We start from the raw sequence: 15,558 nt of genomic DNA, 5'->3' as shown, positions 1-15,558 counted from the left end.
CTAGCATTTCTTAGTCATAATTAGTCTATACAAAGAAGTAAATCATAGTTATAGACTCAGATTTCAAAGAAGTAATCTTACAGAAAAAAAAATAAGCAGAATGTTTGATTTCAGAACTATTACCCTGCCATTAAAAACCAACAAATTTCAGTAAGTGTTTTTATTTTGTTTCGACTCCTTTTAGAAGAAGCTGTTTTGCTTGCTTTGGCTGAATCAAAAGATTGATAAAAGATGGTGTAAAGCCTTTCAATTAGATTGCTTTGGTTAAAACTCAGTCCCAGGTGGAAATGACTAATGCTGTTCTATCTTGTGGTTGCTTAGTGATAATTGTGCAATAAATTAAGCTGCAGTCCAGCTCTTGTAGCTGCCTGGTGCGTTGCCATAGTTGGTAAAGTGTGCTTGTTAACAAATTTCAGCAAAGGCCAGGGGCACAGTAAACCTGGAAGCAGCATGGGTCACCTCAGGTGTGGTTGGAGGGATCTGGCCAGAGCAGGGTGAGGGAGCTGGCAGTTTCTGCTGCACTTCTGTTCTCTGGAAAAAGTACTTTGTTGGTCAAGGTTGCCTGTTTATCTAAATGCACTGGCTGTGCTGTGGAGTGGAATTGTTTGAGACACTTGGGAAATGCTTCAAATTATTCAGTTCAACTTAGTAATAAACAGAATGAAGTAATGAGGATAAATACTCCAGAAAGGTTTCCATAGCTTTTGCTCTTTTTTTATTGTAACAATTTCTGTTAATCAAAAGAGTTGTAAACACTTCAGCACATTTTAGCTTTGAATCATTTTACAATTATATTACAGCCATAGAAATTTATTTGTTGTTACATGCTCAGTGTTGTGTTGATTTGGTATTTTTCTTTATGATTTCCTAGTATTCATGTGATAGGAAATATAATTGCAGCACATATCACTGATACTGTTTTATTTGAGCTCTGTGTCATGCAGTAAGATAGACTGATTTATTCATTAGATGCATAAATTAGGTAGCAGAAACAGCTAATGCTGAGATGTCTTTTTTGTGTATTTTTTGCATCATTAGTTTTCATACGATCTTTGTTTTTCTTTCAGATCTTGAAGGTTGAGTATGAGTGGGCATATCAGGCTGTTTTTCAAGTAATTCTGGGGTTGTTAGCCAGTTCTGAAAACTTCCCAAGCAGAGATCTAATTTTGGGTTCCTAGTTTTAAACACTAACCCATATTCAAAGTTTTTGCAGATGTTTCCTTTATTACTTCCACAAGAATATCCTCTGACATGGCAGTGGGTAACATGCCCATTTGCCAAAGATAAGTAAGGCAGGCAATGAGAAATCTAAGTCCATTGATGCTCAGGTTTGATGCTGCTCTCAAGTGACCTTCTTTAATACATTACACAGTCTGGCTCTCCAGCTTAAACCCCTTAAATTAGTCTTTAAATGACTTCAGAGAGCCTGTTAAGTACCATTCATTATGGTGGTTACTTCCATGATCTGCAGGTACAATTACTCCTCATGTAATCTAAGATTTTCTAAGCAGCAGCAGCAGCAGCAGCACCTATGCTGGCCCTGTAGCTGTGCACAGCCCTCTATTGCAGCTGCCAAGGTGATGTGAGTAATGCATTCCTCATAGCACTTCTTTGTTTTATTAGTTAATTAAAATGATAATGGAGAAGTATCCAGCTGAATTTGCTTAGAAATAGCATTTGCAACTCTATATCCATCTCTCTCTCTCTCCCCCTCCCCGTGGGTCATGTGTGTCTCAATTTTAAATGTGCTCTATGGTCCAAACTGCCATTAGGCCAGCATCTTAGAGTTTTGCTCTTCTGTTTATATTCAGTATTACTTGTTGGTAACCACAGGTGTCACTTTGGGAAGAAATTGCACTCATTTAGTGAGCTGGACATAGTGGGACATCACTGTGCTGTACTGCAGTATTATGGAATACTTAAAATTGTTTACCTTTAATTAACTAACAGTTTTCTGCAAATAAAGAAGCTGCACTCCTGAAATGCATACTAACTTCTCATCTGAGTATTACAAATGAATATATTTCCCTCTGCCCATTCACCTTTGCTCCATATGAAAAAGATGGTATAATGGCATGGTCAAAGCAAGTGTGTGTCTTGGTGGTTTGGTGTTTCTTGCTAATGGTGGGTGATAGCAGCAGAAGAGCTGTACCATTTGGTGCCATGCACTGTCCTTGTCATTTCTCTGCTGGGAAGCAAGAGCTTGGCCCGAAGGGATCCCCTGCAGAGACTGGGGAGACTGGGCTGTGCACTGCAGGACATCAGTCCTGAAAAAATCCCTATAGGAAACGCTTTCCTGTGCCAAAGTGCTGCCTCGAAGGCTTCAGTGAGGGAGTATTGTGATGGTATATGAATTTGGGGGGCCTCCTTACTGTCATTCAGGAGTAAACAGCAAAATTTACCACTCAGTTACCACAGTAATGGCAGTGTACAAGGTGCAGCTAGAAGCTGGTGGTGTTTCCTTTTATGACTTTTAAAGTTAAGTAATTTTTTTCCTGTTTAGAGCTTACTGTATGTCTATATCCTTTCGTGAATTCAAGGAAACTGAAGAGGTCTATAAGTTCTTTTTTCAACTTAAATATTTTGAGAGTAAAGATGTTTCTTAATGTCTAATTGGTATAAATTATGAAATGGTGAGATTTATATGAATATGATTATTGATTTCTTTTCCCACATCTTAAGTCCATGTGACTGTTAAAGGCTGACTGCATAGATGCACATGAATTTGCCATGCTTTCCTACTAGGTTGAGCATTATTAATGAGTTCCACCTTGCTGTGATAGCACCACACTGATTAAATGAATTAGAAAAAATGAGAGCTTCTTTTAGCAAGTCAGTCCTGCAACCTGTGCTTATTGTTAATTCCTCTAAATGTAGAAATTAATTTATAGTTTAAATTCCTTACAAAAAAATGGACATACTATATGTTTATCTGTGTTTATTCTTTCATATTTTAAATGTGAATTGAAGCTATTTTTTTTAAACAGTAGAATTATCAACCAGAAAAATCTATTTTTGTGGAATAACATTGTGGAGAAGAATATAATAGCAAATATAAATATAGAAGAAAACTTGCATTACTGAAGTACTTACAATTTGGCAGTGTTTAGTATGGATCAGGAAAGACTAGTTGATAGAAATAGCAAAGGAGTACAATATTGCAACAGAAGTTTTAGATCATGAAAATTGAAAAACTCATGTATAAGCTTCTGCTAAATGTTACAGAGCAAGTGAAAACACAGTAATGGCTGGGGGAGGGTGGGGTTGGACAGTACCTGGTGTAAGTTACAGTTTATCTTCTCTAAACAGGGTTTAACCTTTGATTTTAATTTTTTTTCCTGTTTGTAAAAAGGAGAGAAAGAGGTCTTTTAAGTTGTAGAGGTTGCTTGTATACAAATATACCTCCTAAGATACTGGTGTCTAAAACAGTTTATTAATAGTCCATATGGAATATTGCATATTTGATGTTAGTAGTAGTGGATTTAGTCTAGGCAGAATGTAAACGGCAGTGCTGATGTCTTAAGTTACACTGGGTTTTGTTGCTTTATCTTGTATGATATTCTGATTTGTCTTCTTGGTTTTCTTTTGTGTAGAGGTATTTTCTGGTTGGAAGTAATCCTGCAGAAACCAAATACCGCGTTTTGAAAATAGATCGCACTGAACCAAAGGATTTGGTTGTGATTGATGATAAGGTAAGTGCCTCTGTATTTTGTTGCTTGGCTTTTGTCCCATTGTTTCAAATAATACTGGTTGCTTGTTGGAAGCCCTGAAATAGGAAACAAAGAACGTAGAGCAGGCCTTTGGTTTATTGTATATTTCACCGATTAAGCAAATTTTTTTGTTCTCTGACATGAAATAACATTTAGCTACAAAACAGTAACTTCTGTGACTTTTTCTTTTAAAGCATGTTTATACACAACAAGAGGTGAGGGAACTTCTGGGTCGTTTAGACCTGGGGAACAGAACCAAGATGGGGCAGAAGGGCTCTTCTGGGTTATCTCGAGCTGTGTCTGCTTTTGGTATAGTAGGTGAGTGTTTTAATTGATTTTATAAAAGCTTTTGTTTTCCTGGGAGGTGAGGCTTATTGCGTCATGTTGTATATCTTTCTATCTCCCCTGATTTTATTTATTTATGAAACTAAAGAGGATTTAGAAATCTGTTGTGCTCAAAGATAAGTACGTTTCTGTGTATTTTTTGAAAACAGGTGGTCAGTACAGGACTGAAAGTTGTGCTGTAATTACTCTTTTCTTTGTCACTAAGGGACAGATCTAGGAAATAGCCAAACTCTAGAAACTTGGTTGAAGATCTTACCAAACTCAGCTGATCTTAGAATACAAGTCATGTGGAACCTGGCTCCTGAATTCCAGATCTCACAGAATGCTTTTTAAAAAGAAAATGAAAGTCAACATTCTTTATTAGGCTATATTACTTTATCACACACTATTCAGAAAGATAACATTTCAGTTTGGTTAACTTTTTGCAGTGACATATTTAAAGATTTCTTTTTCATGTTTAAACAAGTATAACTGACTGGTATGTCAGCTGAATTTTAAAATGCTGCTCAGCTGTCCATAATCCTCAAGCATTGCTTCAAGGATTTAATAACTTCTAACTTCATCTGAAAGTCACTACTTTCCTGCCTAATGTCTGATACTGTGGTCAGTACATTGATGGCTGATGTTTCTAAAATAAATGTTAATATGTGCTGTGACAGCCCTCAAGAATACTTTATGGTTTATTAGAGTCAATATATACCTGGATATCTAAAGCCAAAGCTGCAGAGAAAGTGGAGAATGCAATTACTTTAAAGGATGCTTCCAAATTTTGCAATCAAAACATAATAAAATACTATTCTAATCCAAAGTGGATTAGATAATAAATAATAAAATACTATTCTAATCAAAGTGGCAAATTAAGCAAACTTTATTCTTCATTCCTTTTGCCTTTGAAGCATTTTGGAACTCATCAGTGCATCCAGCTTTTCAGAAATTCCTCAGATGATGTTTATGTTTCTTACTGATTTAAGAGTATTCATAATATGGATAAACCTAAAGGAGCTTGTAACAGCATTGCAGCACTGGGTTTTTTGCACAAGCTGTCAGTGCTTACTGTCTAAATATTTGATAAATATTTGGTTGAAAAGTGGTTGCAGTCAGTTAAAATTTTGCATCCCAATTGTATGCCTGTTTATACGTACTGCTCATAACAGGAGAGTGTCTGTTCTGTAGCTGCACAAATGTATTGGCTAACAGATATGGTATATCTATTTCTAGATGACTCTTTAGAAGTAACAGACTCTCTTATCAGAATTATATACTTCCAAATTACATGATTCAGACCATATCCGTATAAACATGTAATTTGAAGGAATGCAACTGGTTATTTCTGCCTCCTGGCTCAGGTCAGAAGAACAGGGCTATTTTTCCTAAAATTGTAAAGACCAGCTTTGTTCTGTCCTCTAGTTATTTCATTAACCAGATGCAGTACATTCAGTGCACTCAGAATGGGGGTGCTGATAGACTGAGTTCTGGTTTCCTGTGTAGTGTTTAAAAGTGGAAATTGCTTTTTAAGGGAGGGAACCAGGCCAGGGAGAAAGGCTCAGTTCCTTGTCAGACTTTTCTATAATGTCTAGTGAAATTCAAAGGACAGAGACTGTTCACATAAGTGATTTTAGTACCTGGAGGATACAGGAAGAACTGTGACTACTATTTAACAACTGCAATTCAATAGTCTGCTTCAAATGGAAGGTTTGTTTCTTATTGTCAGCAGGGCCTCCTGTCTTTGTGCAGGTGAGAGCATTTTTCCAAGGGGGGCTAATAAGGAGGAAGAAAAGATTGCAGTTCATTCGATCACGTTGCAGCCTCCAGCAGTGACAGGGAAGAAAATGTGTGCTCTCCTCATCCTTCTTCTTTACTTTGTACTGCAAAGCTAAAAGAACTGAGTGTAAATACAAGTAAAACTATGAATTGTGAGGGTCCATTTGTATCATGTCATCATCATCATCTTCTTCATCATCATCATCATCACCTCCCTCCCCAATTTAATATATTGGTTTATAGTACCAGTAAATAGTAGTAAGTTTCAAGCTCTCAGCAATTTATCAGAGCAGCTACATCCAATAATGTAATTTACTACTTATTAAAGCATATTACTGCTATATTATACTGTATTTGTACCACATTTGAGTTCAGAGGTTTTTATGTCTTTCTATTTTTTATTTGAATTTCTACATTTGTGTTATATTTAAAGGCTTGTTACATTTTTTCCCAATCATATATAATAGAAGTATGCAAAGGAGGCACTCCATGAAGAAGCATGGCTATGCTCTGCAGGGAATGAGGGTGGAGGCTTCAGAAGCCATCTTTTTATAGGCAATAAAACCAGACACTACCTGTTCTAACTTCTTAGCCTTCTGTGTTTCACCAGGGTCAAGTGCTGATGTCTGAGAGAGGAATCAGGAAAAAAAGGACTACCCCAGCCACTCTGAATGGCTCTGATTTGGGGGAACTGCTGCTCTAGTCAAGGAATTCAGTTCCAGGAATTCAGTTAAGGAGAGAGAGCACAAAGATGTTTTACCCACAACTCCTTTTGCTGTTCTGTGTCCCTCCCCAGCAGAGAGTACATAAACCTGAAAAGAAAATAGGAGTCTGGGATTCTTCCTTACCCTAGAACATTTACCTTTAGTATCTGAAGTAAATAGAGTGTGTCTCACTCTGAACAATGAGAGTCCTGTCAAAAGTAAATACAAGTACGTTAAGTAGATAGAAACGTAGTCCAAATTTTCAGTGTCCTAACTCTGCTACCAAGTACTAAAAATACCCACAGTGGGAAGGGAAATAAGAAAAAACTATGTATTTTATTGATTAATGGGAGTGAATTTTAAGAGTCTGTATATGTGTATATATATATATGTGTGTGTGTGTGTGTGCATATAACATTCAGGAACAAATAAAAATTCTTTGAAATCTTGAGACAATCCTGATACTGTTTTGCTAAATATATTTTATCAAATAAACACAAATATGCCACTAAAAGCATTGTAATACTGTTCTAACAGGTTTTGTCAGGTTTTTAGAAGGCTATTACATTGTGTTAATAACAAAAAGAAGAAAAATGGCAGATATTGGAGGTCATGCAATATATAAAATAGAAGATACAAATATGATCTACATTCCAAATGACTCTGTAAGAATCAGTCATCCTGATGAGGCCAGGTAAATAATGCTGGTAATTAGTGTGTACTTCTTGAATATTTTCTAAACAATGTTGAATTGCAACTGGGAACTTCGGTCATGGGTTTTTTGTATTAGTATGTCATTCAAGCCATTTTATCTTGTTGTTTGGAAAATAGACTGCAAGTTCCATGGCGTCTAGCCTGGAGAGTAAATACAGCTGTCATAACCTAGAGTTTATTATCCACATCTCCATGTCACAGCTAAGTTTAGCAAATCTGCACCCGGAAGTGTCACATGTAAGCATTATTCCTGCAAGGGCAATGTAATGCTAATATTGGTTTGTACGATTTGGGGCACAGTTCTTTATTTAGTAGCTTTTGCATGATGTTAATCTCACCTGAAGAGATCTTTTGTGCCCTTCAAGAGGTGCTGAATAGATTATTAAATGATTCTGTGCTGTCAGCATCTTGTGAATGTTGCAGTTGTAAAGGGTGGTGAAAAGATTCACTGGTAAGTTGAACAGCTTCTTTCTTTTCAGGGACTTTTTTATGAAGAGAGAAGTTTAAGCCTTTGTTTTTATCAGGGTAGGGTGACTTTGCTTCTATGTAATAGCAGGCAACTGGTATCAGTAAACTGTAATGAGTCTGTACGAAGTATGAATAATCAAAAAGTGATGATTTATGATAAATTGATGTCAGGTAAAGAACCAAGCCAGTTTTAAATATTAAAAAAGCTTCCACTTAAAGGTGGGACTGATCCCAGACCTCAGTCTCTCCTCTTAGGGTGCAGCAGACCATGTTATCTAACCTACATATTTATGGTGCCTGACATTGTATTATTCATAGACAATGTCATAGTTTCTTCTGGGAATTTTCAAGGCTATGACAGATTTTTATAGATATTTCTTTTCTTGTTCATTTATTTGAGAGTAATGGAAAAATTTTATGTCTTGTGTAGTATTTTTGAGAGTTTTCTTTTTTAAGTCCTGAAAAATGTAATGTGCATAAGTGGAAAATAGAACCGCAACTTTACAACTGTGTAAAGAAACAGAGTATGTGTATGAGTAGATATTAGTTTTGTTTTCTTTTAAAAAAGGGTATTTTATTTATTTAATCCATATTCTGACATTCTAGTTTAACTACCTGTCAAAACAATTACAGTAAGATAGGATGGGAACATAGGGAAAAAAAATATCTATATTTACGTGTAATTTCTTTTCTGTGATCCTCTGAATGACATCTTATAGTCTGTCTTGTTAAAATAATAATTTTTCCTCCAACTTGAATTATTTTACTAGGTATCTGAGAATCTTTCAAAATGTGGACCTTTCTAGCAACTTCTATTTTAGGTAGGTATAAGTTATTATTCCTTTAAAAAAATGTGCACTTACACTTGCTAGAAGATTATAGGTTTTGTTTTTGACACCCAAGACTCTTAGGTTGATATTCTGGAGAAATAAGACACATGATCATGCTGCTTGTACATTTGCATCCGTGTATTTTGAACCTGCTTTCTCCTTTAATCAATTGGCTAGGAATTTAGTCTCCATTAGCTGAAGAAATATAGAACTATTAATGGCATGGAAAAAAGTAGACACTGAAACTACTGTTTCCACTGACTGTTCAGCCTTGCCAGATTTTGCAGAAGTTCTTTCTTTGGAAAAGTATTAGGTTTCAGGGAAGGTTGCTTGTCTTGTTATTTATTCTTTTTTGATCCCATTTTCCATAAATAAAGCTTTGCCTTGACTCAGGAGCAAAGGCAGAGAAATAGATCCTCATTTAAGATACACCCTACGTGGGGTATGTCTTTCATAGGGTTTTTTAGTCATTGCATTTCTCTTGTTTGTTGTTTCATGAATGCCATACCTAAGACAAGTTTCTGTGTCCCAGCTACTATTAAGTGAGATTTTTGGGACAGCACAAAAATGGGAGAAATGTGGTGGTAAACCTGGCAGTAGTGGAAGAAGACTTGAAGACTTAAAGAAAAAAAAAAAAAAAAAAAAAAAAAAAAAAACAAAAACAAAAAAAAACCCCAAAAGCAACCCTCTTGCAGTCACCAAAAGGTGTGTCAGTCAAAGATGCTTCCTCTTGGAAAATGAAGGCTTTCACAGCTGGATCTGTGAAGATAAAACCTACCTAAGTTTTATGTGTGTTTCATGCTTTGGCATGTGAAAGATTTTTTTCAGTGTAAAGTGTGAGTTTTTCTTCCATGCAAATATATGTTTAGTACTCAGTTAAAAGAAGAATATAAACACTTTTTCAGTTTTTGTAAACTGTAAATAGTTTCTGTGTTTGTAAAGCTTCTTTTGGAAATCGTTTGTATCATTTGCCATTATAGAATCAGGATCTGTGTTTCTTGTTCAGAAGTCTTTTCTATAAAATAGTACTGTGTTAAATATAAGTATGGGTGGAAAGTAAGGGCTTTCAGAAAATTCTTCTGCATCTACAATTATTAATAAATGTTAAATATCTATCAGTTACAGCTACGATCTGTCTCACTCCCTTCAGTATAATCTTACTGTCCTGAGAATGCCACTTGAGATATTAAAAACTGAAACTACCCAGACCCGACAAGAGAGTTTTGATATATTTGAAGATGAAGGACTTTCAACACAGGGCGGAAGTGGTAAGAAAACTCATCTAATTAAACTGATGTTGTTGGACATGAGTGCATTTAAACTATGTTCCACTTTTGAGAAACATTCATGTCTTCTGTTGTTGGTCAGTAGTGTTAACAATTGTGAGTTAATAAAAGATTTTGTGAAGTGCCAAATACATTTCAATGTGAACACTGATTTCTAGAGGTCTGTAGTCATTGTTTTAAGTTATGTTGCAATTGGGGAAGATGACTGAGCATGCTGACATTTTCCAGCAATTGATTACTCAACTGACTTCTGAGTCTCCCAACAGGAATGAGTTACAAAGAGAGTGGGAAGCAATAACCGATTAAGTACCATTTTTTGGTTTTATATTGGAGAATACTGACAACAGAGGAACTGTATGAAGTTAGCATTCTCTTACTGTAGTAACCCCTGTCAAGAAATGTAAGGAAAATGACTCATTTTGGTTGGAAAGTTCAGCCTTCAGTTCGGATCTAACGTATTCATAAGAGTATAAAGATGAACAGCTAGAGAGAAAAACTATTTTCTCTCCCTTTTTCTTCATGAACACACACACAGAGTAATTTTCTCCTGAAATTCTTAATATTGGATTTTATTCTGTTGAATGAAACCCTCATGCCCCCAGGAAAAAGATATTAGTAACATGTTCATGTATATCAAGATACTAGCAACTGGTTATCAAATACTACAATATCAGAAAGGACCATAAGGAATGAAGAGAGCAATAATTCCTCTTCTGCAAAGACTCTAATCTGGAGGATCCCTCAGGACTCATTACAAAAGCACTATCTCTTCTATGTCATTGTCATTGTAAAAACAATCAGAAATTAAGATACCCTAACCTTGACGCCATCAGCACTGTGTGCTGCTCACCTATATAATCATAGAATATGTGTAACATATAGCCACCTTGTCATTTAAAAATAAATTCTCACCAAAGTAATGCCACTAGTAGTAAGAAAAAGGAAAAATTGCTGGCTAAGTGCTTGTGACCAGCTTCTGCTGACTGTCTAAACTCCATCATGAAAATATTTTGTTTACATCAGTTTTCCCTGGGCTTACAGTAGGTTGGGTCTAGGTGGCAATAGTTTGTTCAACAGCTGCATTTTCACCTGCAATCTGTGAGAAGAACTCCATTTTCCTACAGCAGAACATTTGACTGCTGTAGTTTTCTGCTATAGTTGGCATTCATACTGCTACAATATAATTCGTCCGGTCAGAAACTTCATTTGAAAAAAGTGTGGAAAACAATATAGGCAATAGAATTCTTGTCCTCTTTCTGCTAAGTTTCAGATTTATTCAATTCCCTCTACTACCTTTCAATGACAGTTGTCACATCTTGGTCCTGATATTTGAAAGAGAAGAAGATTTTGATTCCAGATATATCAGAAACAGAATTGTAATTTGTAGGTCTACAATAGCTGTGTTTCTTCGTGTTAGTGCAAATTAGGAAAACTGTGTTGTATTGTGTGAAAAAGGATTGATGTTCATGATCTTGCAGAACCTTGTAGGTGATTAGAGGTGAACTAGAATTGAGAAGCTTATAAAGTCCTTCTGTATGGAGGAATTGAACTGGAATTCACAACTTTATTTCCCTTGTTATCAAATCCCTTGATGCTGCTCTATAGAGATCTCTTTTTAATACTGAAGTATATCAGTAACTTCTGCATGAAGGCACTCAATCACAGCAGTGACTGGCAACTCTAGATAAACTGCAAATCCTCATAAAAGCTGTATAAAACTTCATGTGCCTGGAATTATCTGTGTTTGGCAAACCTCAAGGATGCAATTAAGTGCTACACTCAGTTGCAGTCAAGGGAAAATCCAAACAAAGATCCAGTGTCCTGGATTTTAAAGCAGGTATGTTTGTTTCTTAATTGCTAATGCATTTTCACTGCAACAACTTCCTAGGTGTATTTGGGATTTGCAGTAAGCCTTACGAGAAGTACGTGTGGAACGCCAAGCTTCTGGAAGCAGTCAGAAGTGCTGTTCATCGTGACTGGCTGCTGTATATTATTCATGGATTCTGTGGGCAATCAAGTATCCTTCTACTGTTGTAATGAATTTTGGTTTATCAATTTTGAAAAAACCCAGTTTGAACATTGAATTATTTCTTTGTCCTATAAATACCATTCAATTTTATACTTATTGTTTAGCTTTTATTTTCATGATTTTCTAAGTAAGAATTATAGTTATTGTAAGAGATCCTATCACAGGTAGACTGCATTTTCAGTGAGTCTCTGTTAATAAGTGTGGGGCTTAGTAGTAAAGAACTTGAGAGGATTTTTTGGCTCAGCTGTATTTTTTCACAGATGTTTCAGGAAAGGAAGAAAAGCTAAGCAGAGCTGAATTGCTGACTGATCTGGTTTCAGCTGTGTTTAAACCATGACATTGCCATAGAAATTCTCTCCTACTAATCTTCTCTAAAACATTTTTTAGTTACTGAGATTTGCAGAAATTCTTGTATTTACTGTCTTTCTGTTGAACACAATGATGGAACTTCAGCCCTGCTGTGTGAAGAGCACTAGGACGTGTGAAAGTCTCTTTTCTTGACTATATACTATTTTAAATGGTTAAAAGGGTCTATGTACATTGTAGCAGAAGAAGCAAAAGTCCAAATGCATATCAGAGTCCAAAGAAATGTCAGGTTATGTGTTAAGAATTTAGTATATTACAAAGACACTGTTTTTTATTCACCAACACTATCATGTTAGCTTAAAATTTCTGGGGAAGCAAAAACAATTATGATGTTAACATTAGTGGTATCTGCAAAATTTGATTTTGCTTTTTTATGTTTGTAGGACTGTTGGTCATTGGCTTACTCCTCAGAAAAACAGCTAGATCTGCTTTTATATACCACTATTTCATTTGTGGTCTTACTTAATCGAAGCTGGATCTGACCACCAACATTATGCCTGCAGCTGCAGGAGTGAGCAAATATCTTCTTAACTCTTTCTTGTGCCTCTCTAATGCTGAGGAAGCAGTGGTAGTCACACTAGGCTCTGATTATGTTTGGTTTTAGTAAAATGGAAAAAGACTGTAAAAAAGCCATCACTGCATCAATAGCGTGTTTGCCTCTGGGTTTCAGTTATTTTACTCAAGTGATTGCAAATTTGTATATTTTTCCAAAGAAATAATTAGAGGGTAACCAACACACTTCATCTGGAAATGAAGCTCCCAAGTTTTAATCCCAGTATTCACAAAAGCAGCATTTGCAGTGCTAGGTGTCTCTTGTATCCATTTCACCTCCATTGTCATTTCATGAAATAGAAATGCTGCTTCTCTTCTGTAGGCTCTGAAAAGTGGGTGATGTATTGCAATGTATTTGCTTTTCAAAGTTCTTAAAACAGATTGTTGGAAAGGGCAATGTTCTCTTCCAGTTGCAAAATAAGTCTGGAAGTGATACTCACCACTGTTAAGGTGATTTTAGTAAATCACATCTATCAGTTTCATACACTTTTGTTAGACCTTATTTTTGCATGAACAAAGTAAGTGAACAAAACATTGCATGTGACAGGTAAACCTTAACTTCTCTTTCAAGAACTGTTAATATATGGCCGCCCTGTATATGTCACTCTGATAGCCAGAAGATCAAGCAAATTTGCTGGAACACGTTTTCTGAAACGAGGAGCAAACTGTGAGGTAAATCAAATATGATTTTAGGGGTTGTTTCCTCCTGTCCCTCCTCAGTATGAAAGCTTGAACTTGACTGACTGAAGAGTGAAATAGTTTGGAGGGTTGTTAAGGGTTTGGCTGTAAATTAAGGGTTTGGCTGTAAATTATTATTAGATGATATTATCACAGCTATCATTGCATTTTTCGTTGGCATAATAAAATTGTTCCTAAAATAATAAATATAATACTTCTAAATTGTTTAGATTTTTTACCACTTGTTTTTTTGGCACTTGTTTTGGTTTTTTACACGTAGAGATAATGTTATTTCCAAACTGAGGGAAGAAATAAAAAATTGGTAATATTCATTAGGGACAAATGGGAATTTAACCTTCAGTGTTGCTCTCACTACTGTGGTTCAGTGTCTCACAGTTTAACTGTGCTCTGTTTGTAATGATCAATTCTCTGTACTGCATGCAGCTTTGAATGTCATGTCTACATCATTTGTGTATTTCTGTTTGGTTTAGGGAGATGTTGCTAATGAAGTGGAAACTGAACAAATACTTTATGATGCTTCAGTTATGTCATTTTCTGCGGGGAGTTATTCTTCCTATGTTCAGGTTCGAGGGTCTGTCCCTCTGTACTGGTCTCAAGATATTTCAACTATGATGCCTAAACCACCTATAACACGTGTGTACAAATTATTCTTTGCGATAGATTATGGTTAGTGCTGTGTCCTAAAGGAACATCTGAGAGAATAAGTGAAAACCGAATTTGCAAAAATGAGCAAATTGTCTGTTCACTTGTGCTTTGTGAAGCCATAATTCAAAGTAAAAAATTATGGAAAAAATCTCCATCTTAGACTTCACATTCGGAAATTAAATAGGAAATGTTTCTGTTTGAAGATGTGAGCTTTCTTTGTATTACTTTGTGTGTGAAGTTAGTTACATTTTTCTTAGTATTGTGGATAAAATATTAAACCTGTTGAAAATGGTGAAAAATGTCTGGGCTGAGATTAATGGGGCCAGAATAATTGTTCTGTATAAGTATTTAATGAAAATTTAAGAAGCTGCCTGCAATTCAACAAAGGGAATATTTTTTTAACAGCGTTTACATGAAAAGAGGGGAAAGTAGTTAAATGTGTCATTACTACCGGAGAATTAATTCATCTTTTGTGTAGAGTACTATTAAGGGGAAATTCTACAGCTCACTTATTATCATCTTCAATTTATGCTTGTTTCAGTGGACCAAGCAGATCCTTATGCACACGTTGCTGCTCTTCACTTTGACCAAATGCTTCAGAGATTTGGCTCTCCCATTATTATATTGAATCTTGTGAAGGTACAATATTTTGAATAAGTTGTATGTGTTTGATTTTTAATATTCAGCTTCTTTCTGTAGAGTCACTGCATAATTTTGGCTATGTTCTAAAACTAATATTAGCTTACAAGTGAAATATTTTTTTCATAAATCTCATCCTACAGGATATAGTACATAACTTTGCTTCCACTACAGCCTTCAAAAACGAAATTTCCCATGTTTAGAGATTTCTTACAGTAATCTTTCACTGTTCTTTTCAGGTTTTTTCTGTTACCCGTTAGATCTAAGTCCAAATAAATTTATAATTAAATTTAAATTAATACTGATAACTACTGAAATAGTATGGTTCCATTCAAAGCAAGATTGGAACTAGGTGATCTTAAGGTCTGTTCTAACCCAGACCATTCTGTGGTTCTGTGAAAATAAATGTTATATTCAGGCAATGGCAACACAGTTCTGACTTTCAAAAATAATTGCAAGACTGGGAGATGGGAGCTGTTGTTTGCCATCTCCTGCCAGTAATGGAGAAGAATTTCCCTTTGTCCTCCTGTATTCCACAAGAGAATGGAATGCTTCCCTTTTGCCCTGTGTTTTTTCTTCTCTTTTGTGGTTGTCCATTTCATCTACATAGCCACTTTTATTTCTGTGTTTTCTTCTTTACACTTACAGCATACCATTTTTCAGCCAATGATTATGCACAGTTGAAACAGGTGACTTTTACTACTAATAACAAAAGATTGTTAAAAACCTAGAATGTTCAGATTTTTCTATCTTTTCTGTTCTTATTTTAATTATACTATTTATGGAGAACTGCCTGCTGTTGCTACAGCT

General features: G+C 35.6%; 1 protein-coding gene across 1 annotated transcript in view; it reads left to right on the top strand.

The window, feature by feature from the left end:
* FIG4 (FIG4 phosphoinositide 5-phosphatase) overlaps nucleotides 1-15,558 on the top strand; it is a 50,681-nt gene that overhangs the window by 6,720 nt on the left and 28,403 nt on the right. Inside the window, exons 2-10 of the mRNA XM_058021394.1 lie at nucleotides 3,594-3,692; nucleotides 3,905-4,028; nucleotides 7,058-7,214; nucleotides 8,473-8,523; nucleotides 9,652-9,800; nucleotides 11,707-11,835; nucleotides 13,337-13,437; nucleotides 13,935-14,097; nucleotides 14,651-14,748. Of these exons, the coding sequence (XP_057877377.1) occupies nucleotides 3,594-3,692; nucleotides 3,905-4,028; nucleotides 7,058-7,214; nucleotides 8,473-8,523; nucleotides 9,652-9,800; nucleotides 11,707-11,835; nucleotides 13,337-13,437; nucleotides 13,935-14,097; nucleotides 14,651-14,748 (1,071 nt within the window). The remainder of the gene's footprint in view (nucleotides 1-3,593; nucleotides 3,693-3,904; nucleotides 4,029-7,057; nucleotides 7,215-8,472; nucleotides 8,524-9,651; nucleotides 9,801-11,706; nucleotides 11,836-13,336; nucleotides 13,438-13,934; nucleotides 14,098-14,650; nucleotides 14,749-15,558) is intronic.

Source organism: Melospiza georgiana, chromosome 3, assembly GCF_028018845.1.
Source record: "Melospiza georgiana isolate bMelGeo1 chromosome 3, bMelGeo1.pri, whole genome shotgun sequence".
Taxonomy (NCBI): domain Eukaryota; kingdom Metazoa; phylum Chordata; class Aves; order Passeriformes; family Passerellidae; genus Melospiza; species Melospiza georgiana.
Note: the sequence above shows the minus strand (reverse complement) of the source record. Positions and strands in the feature narration are given on the sequence as shown.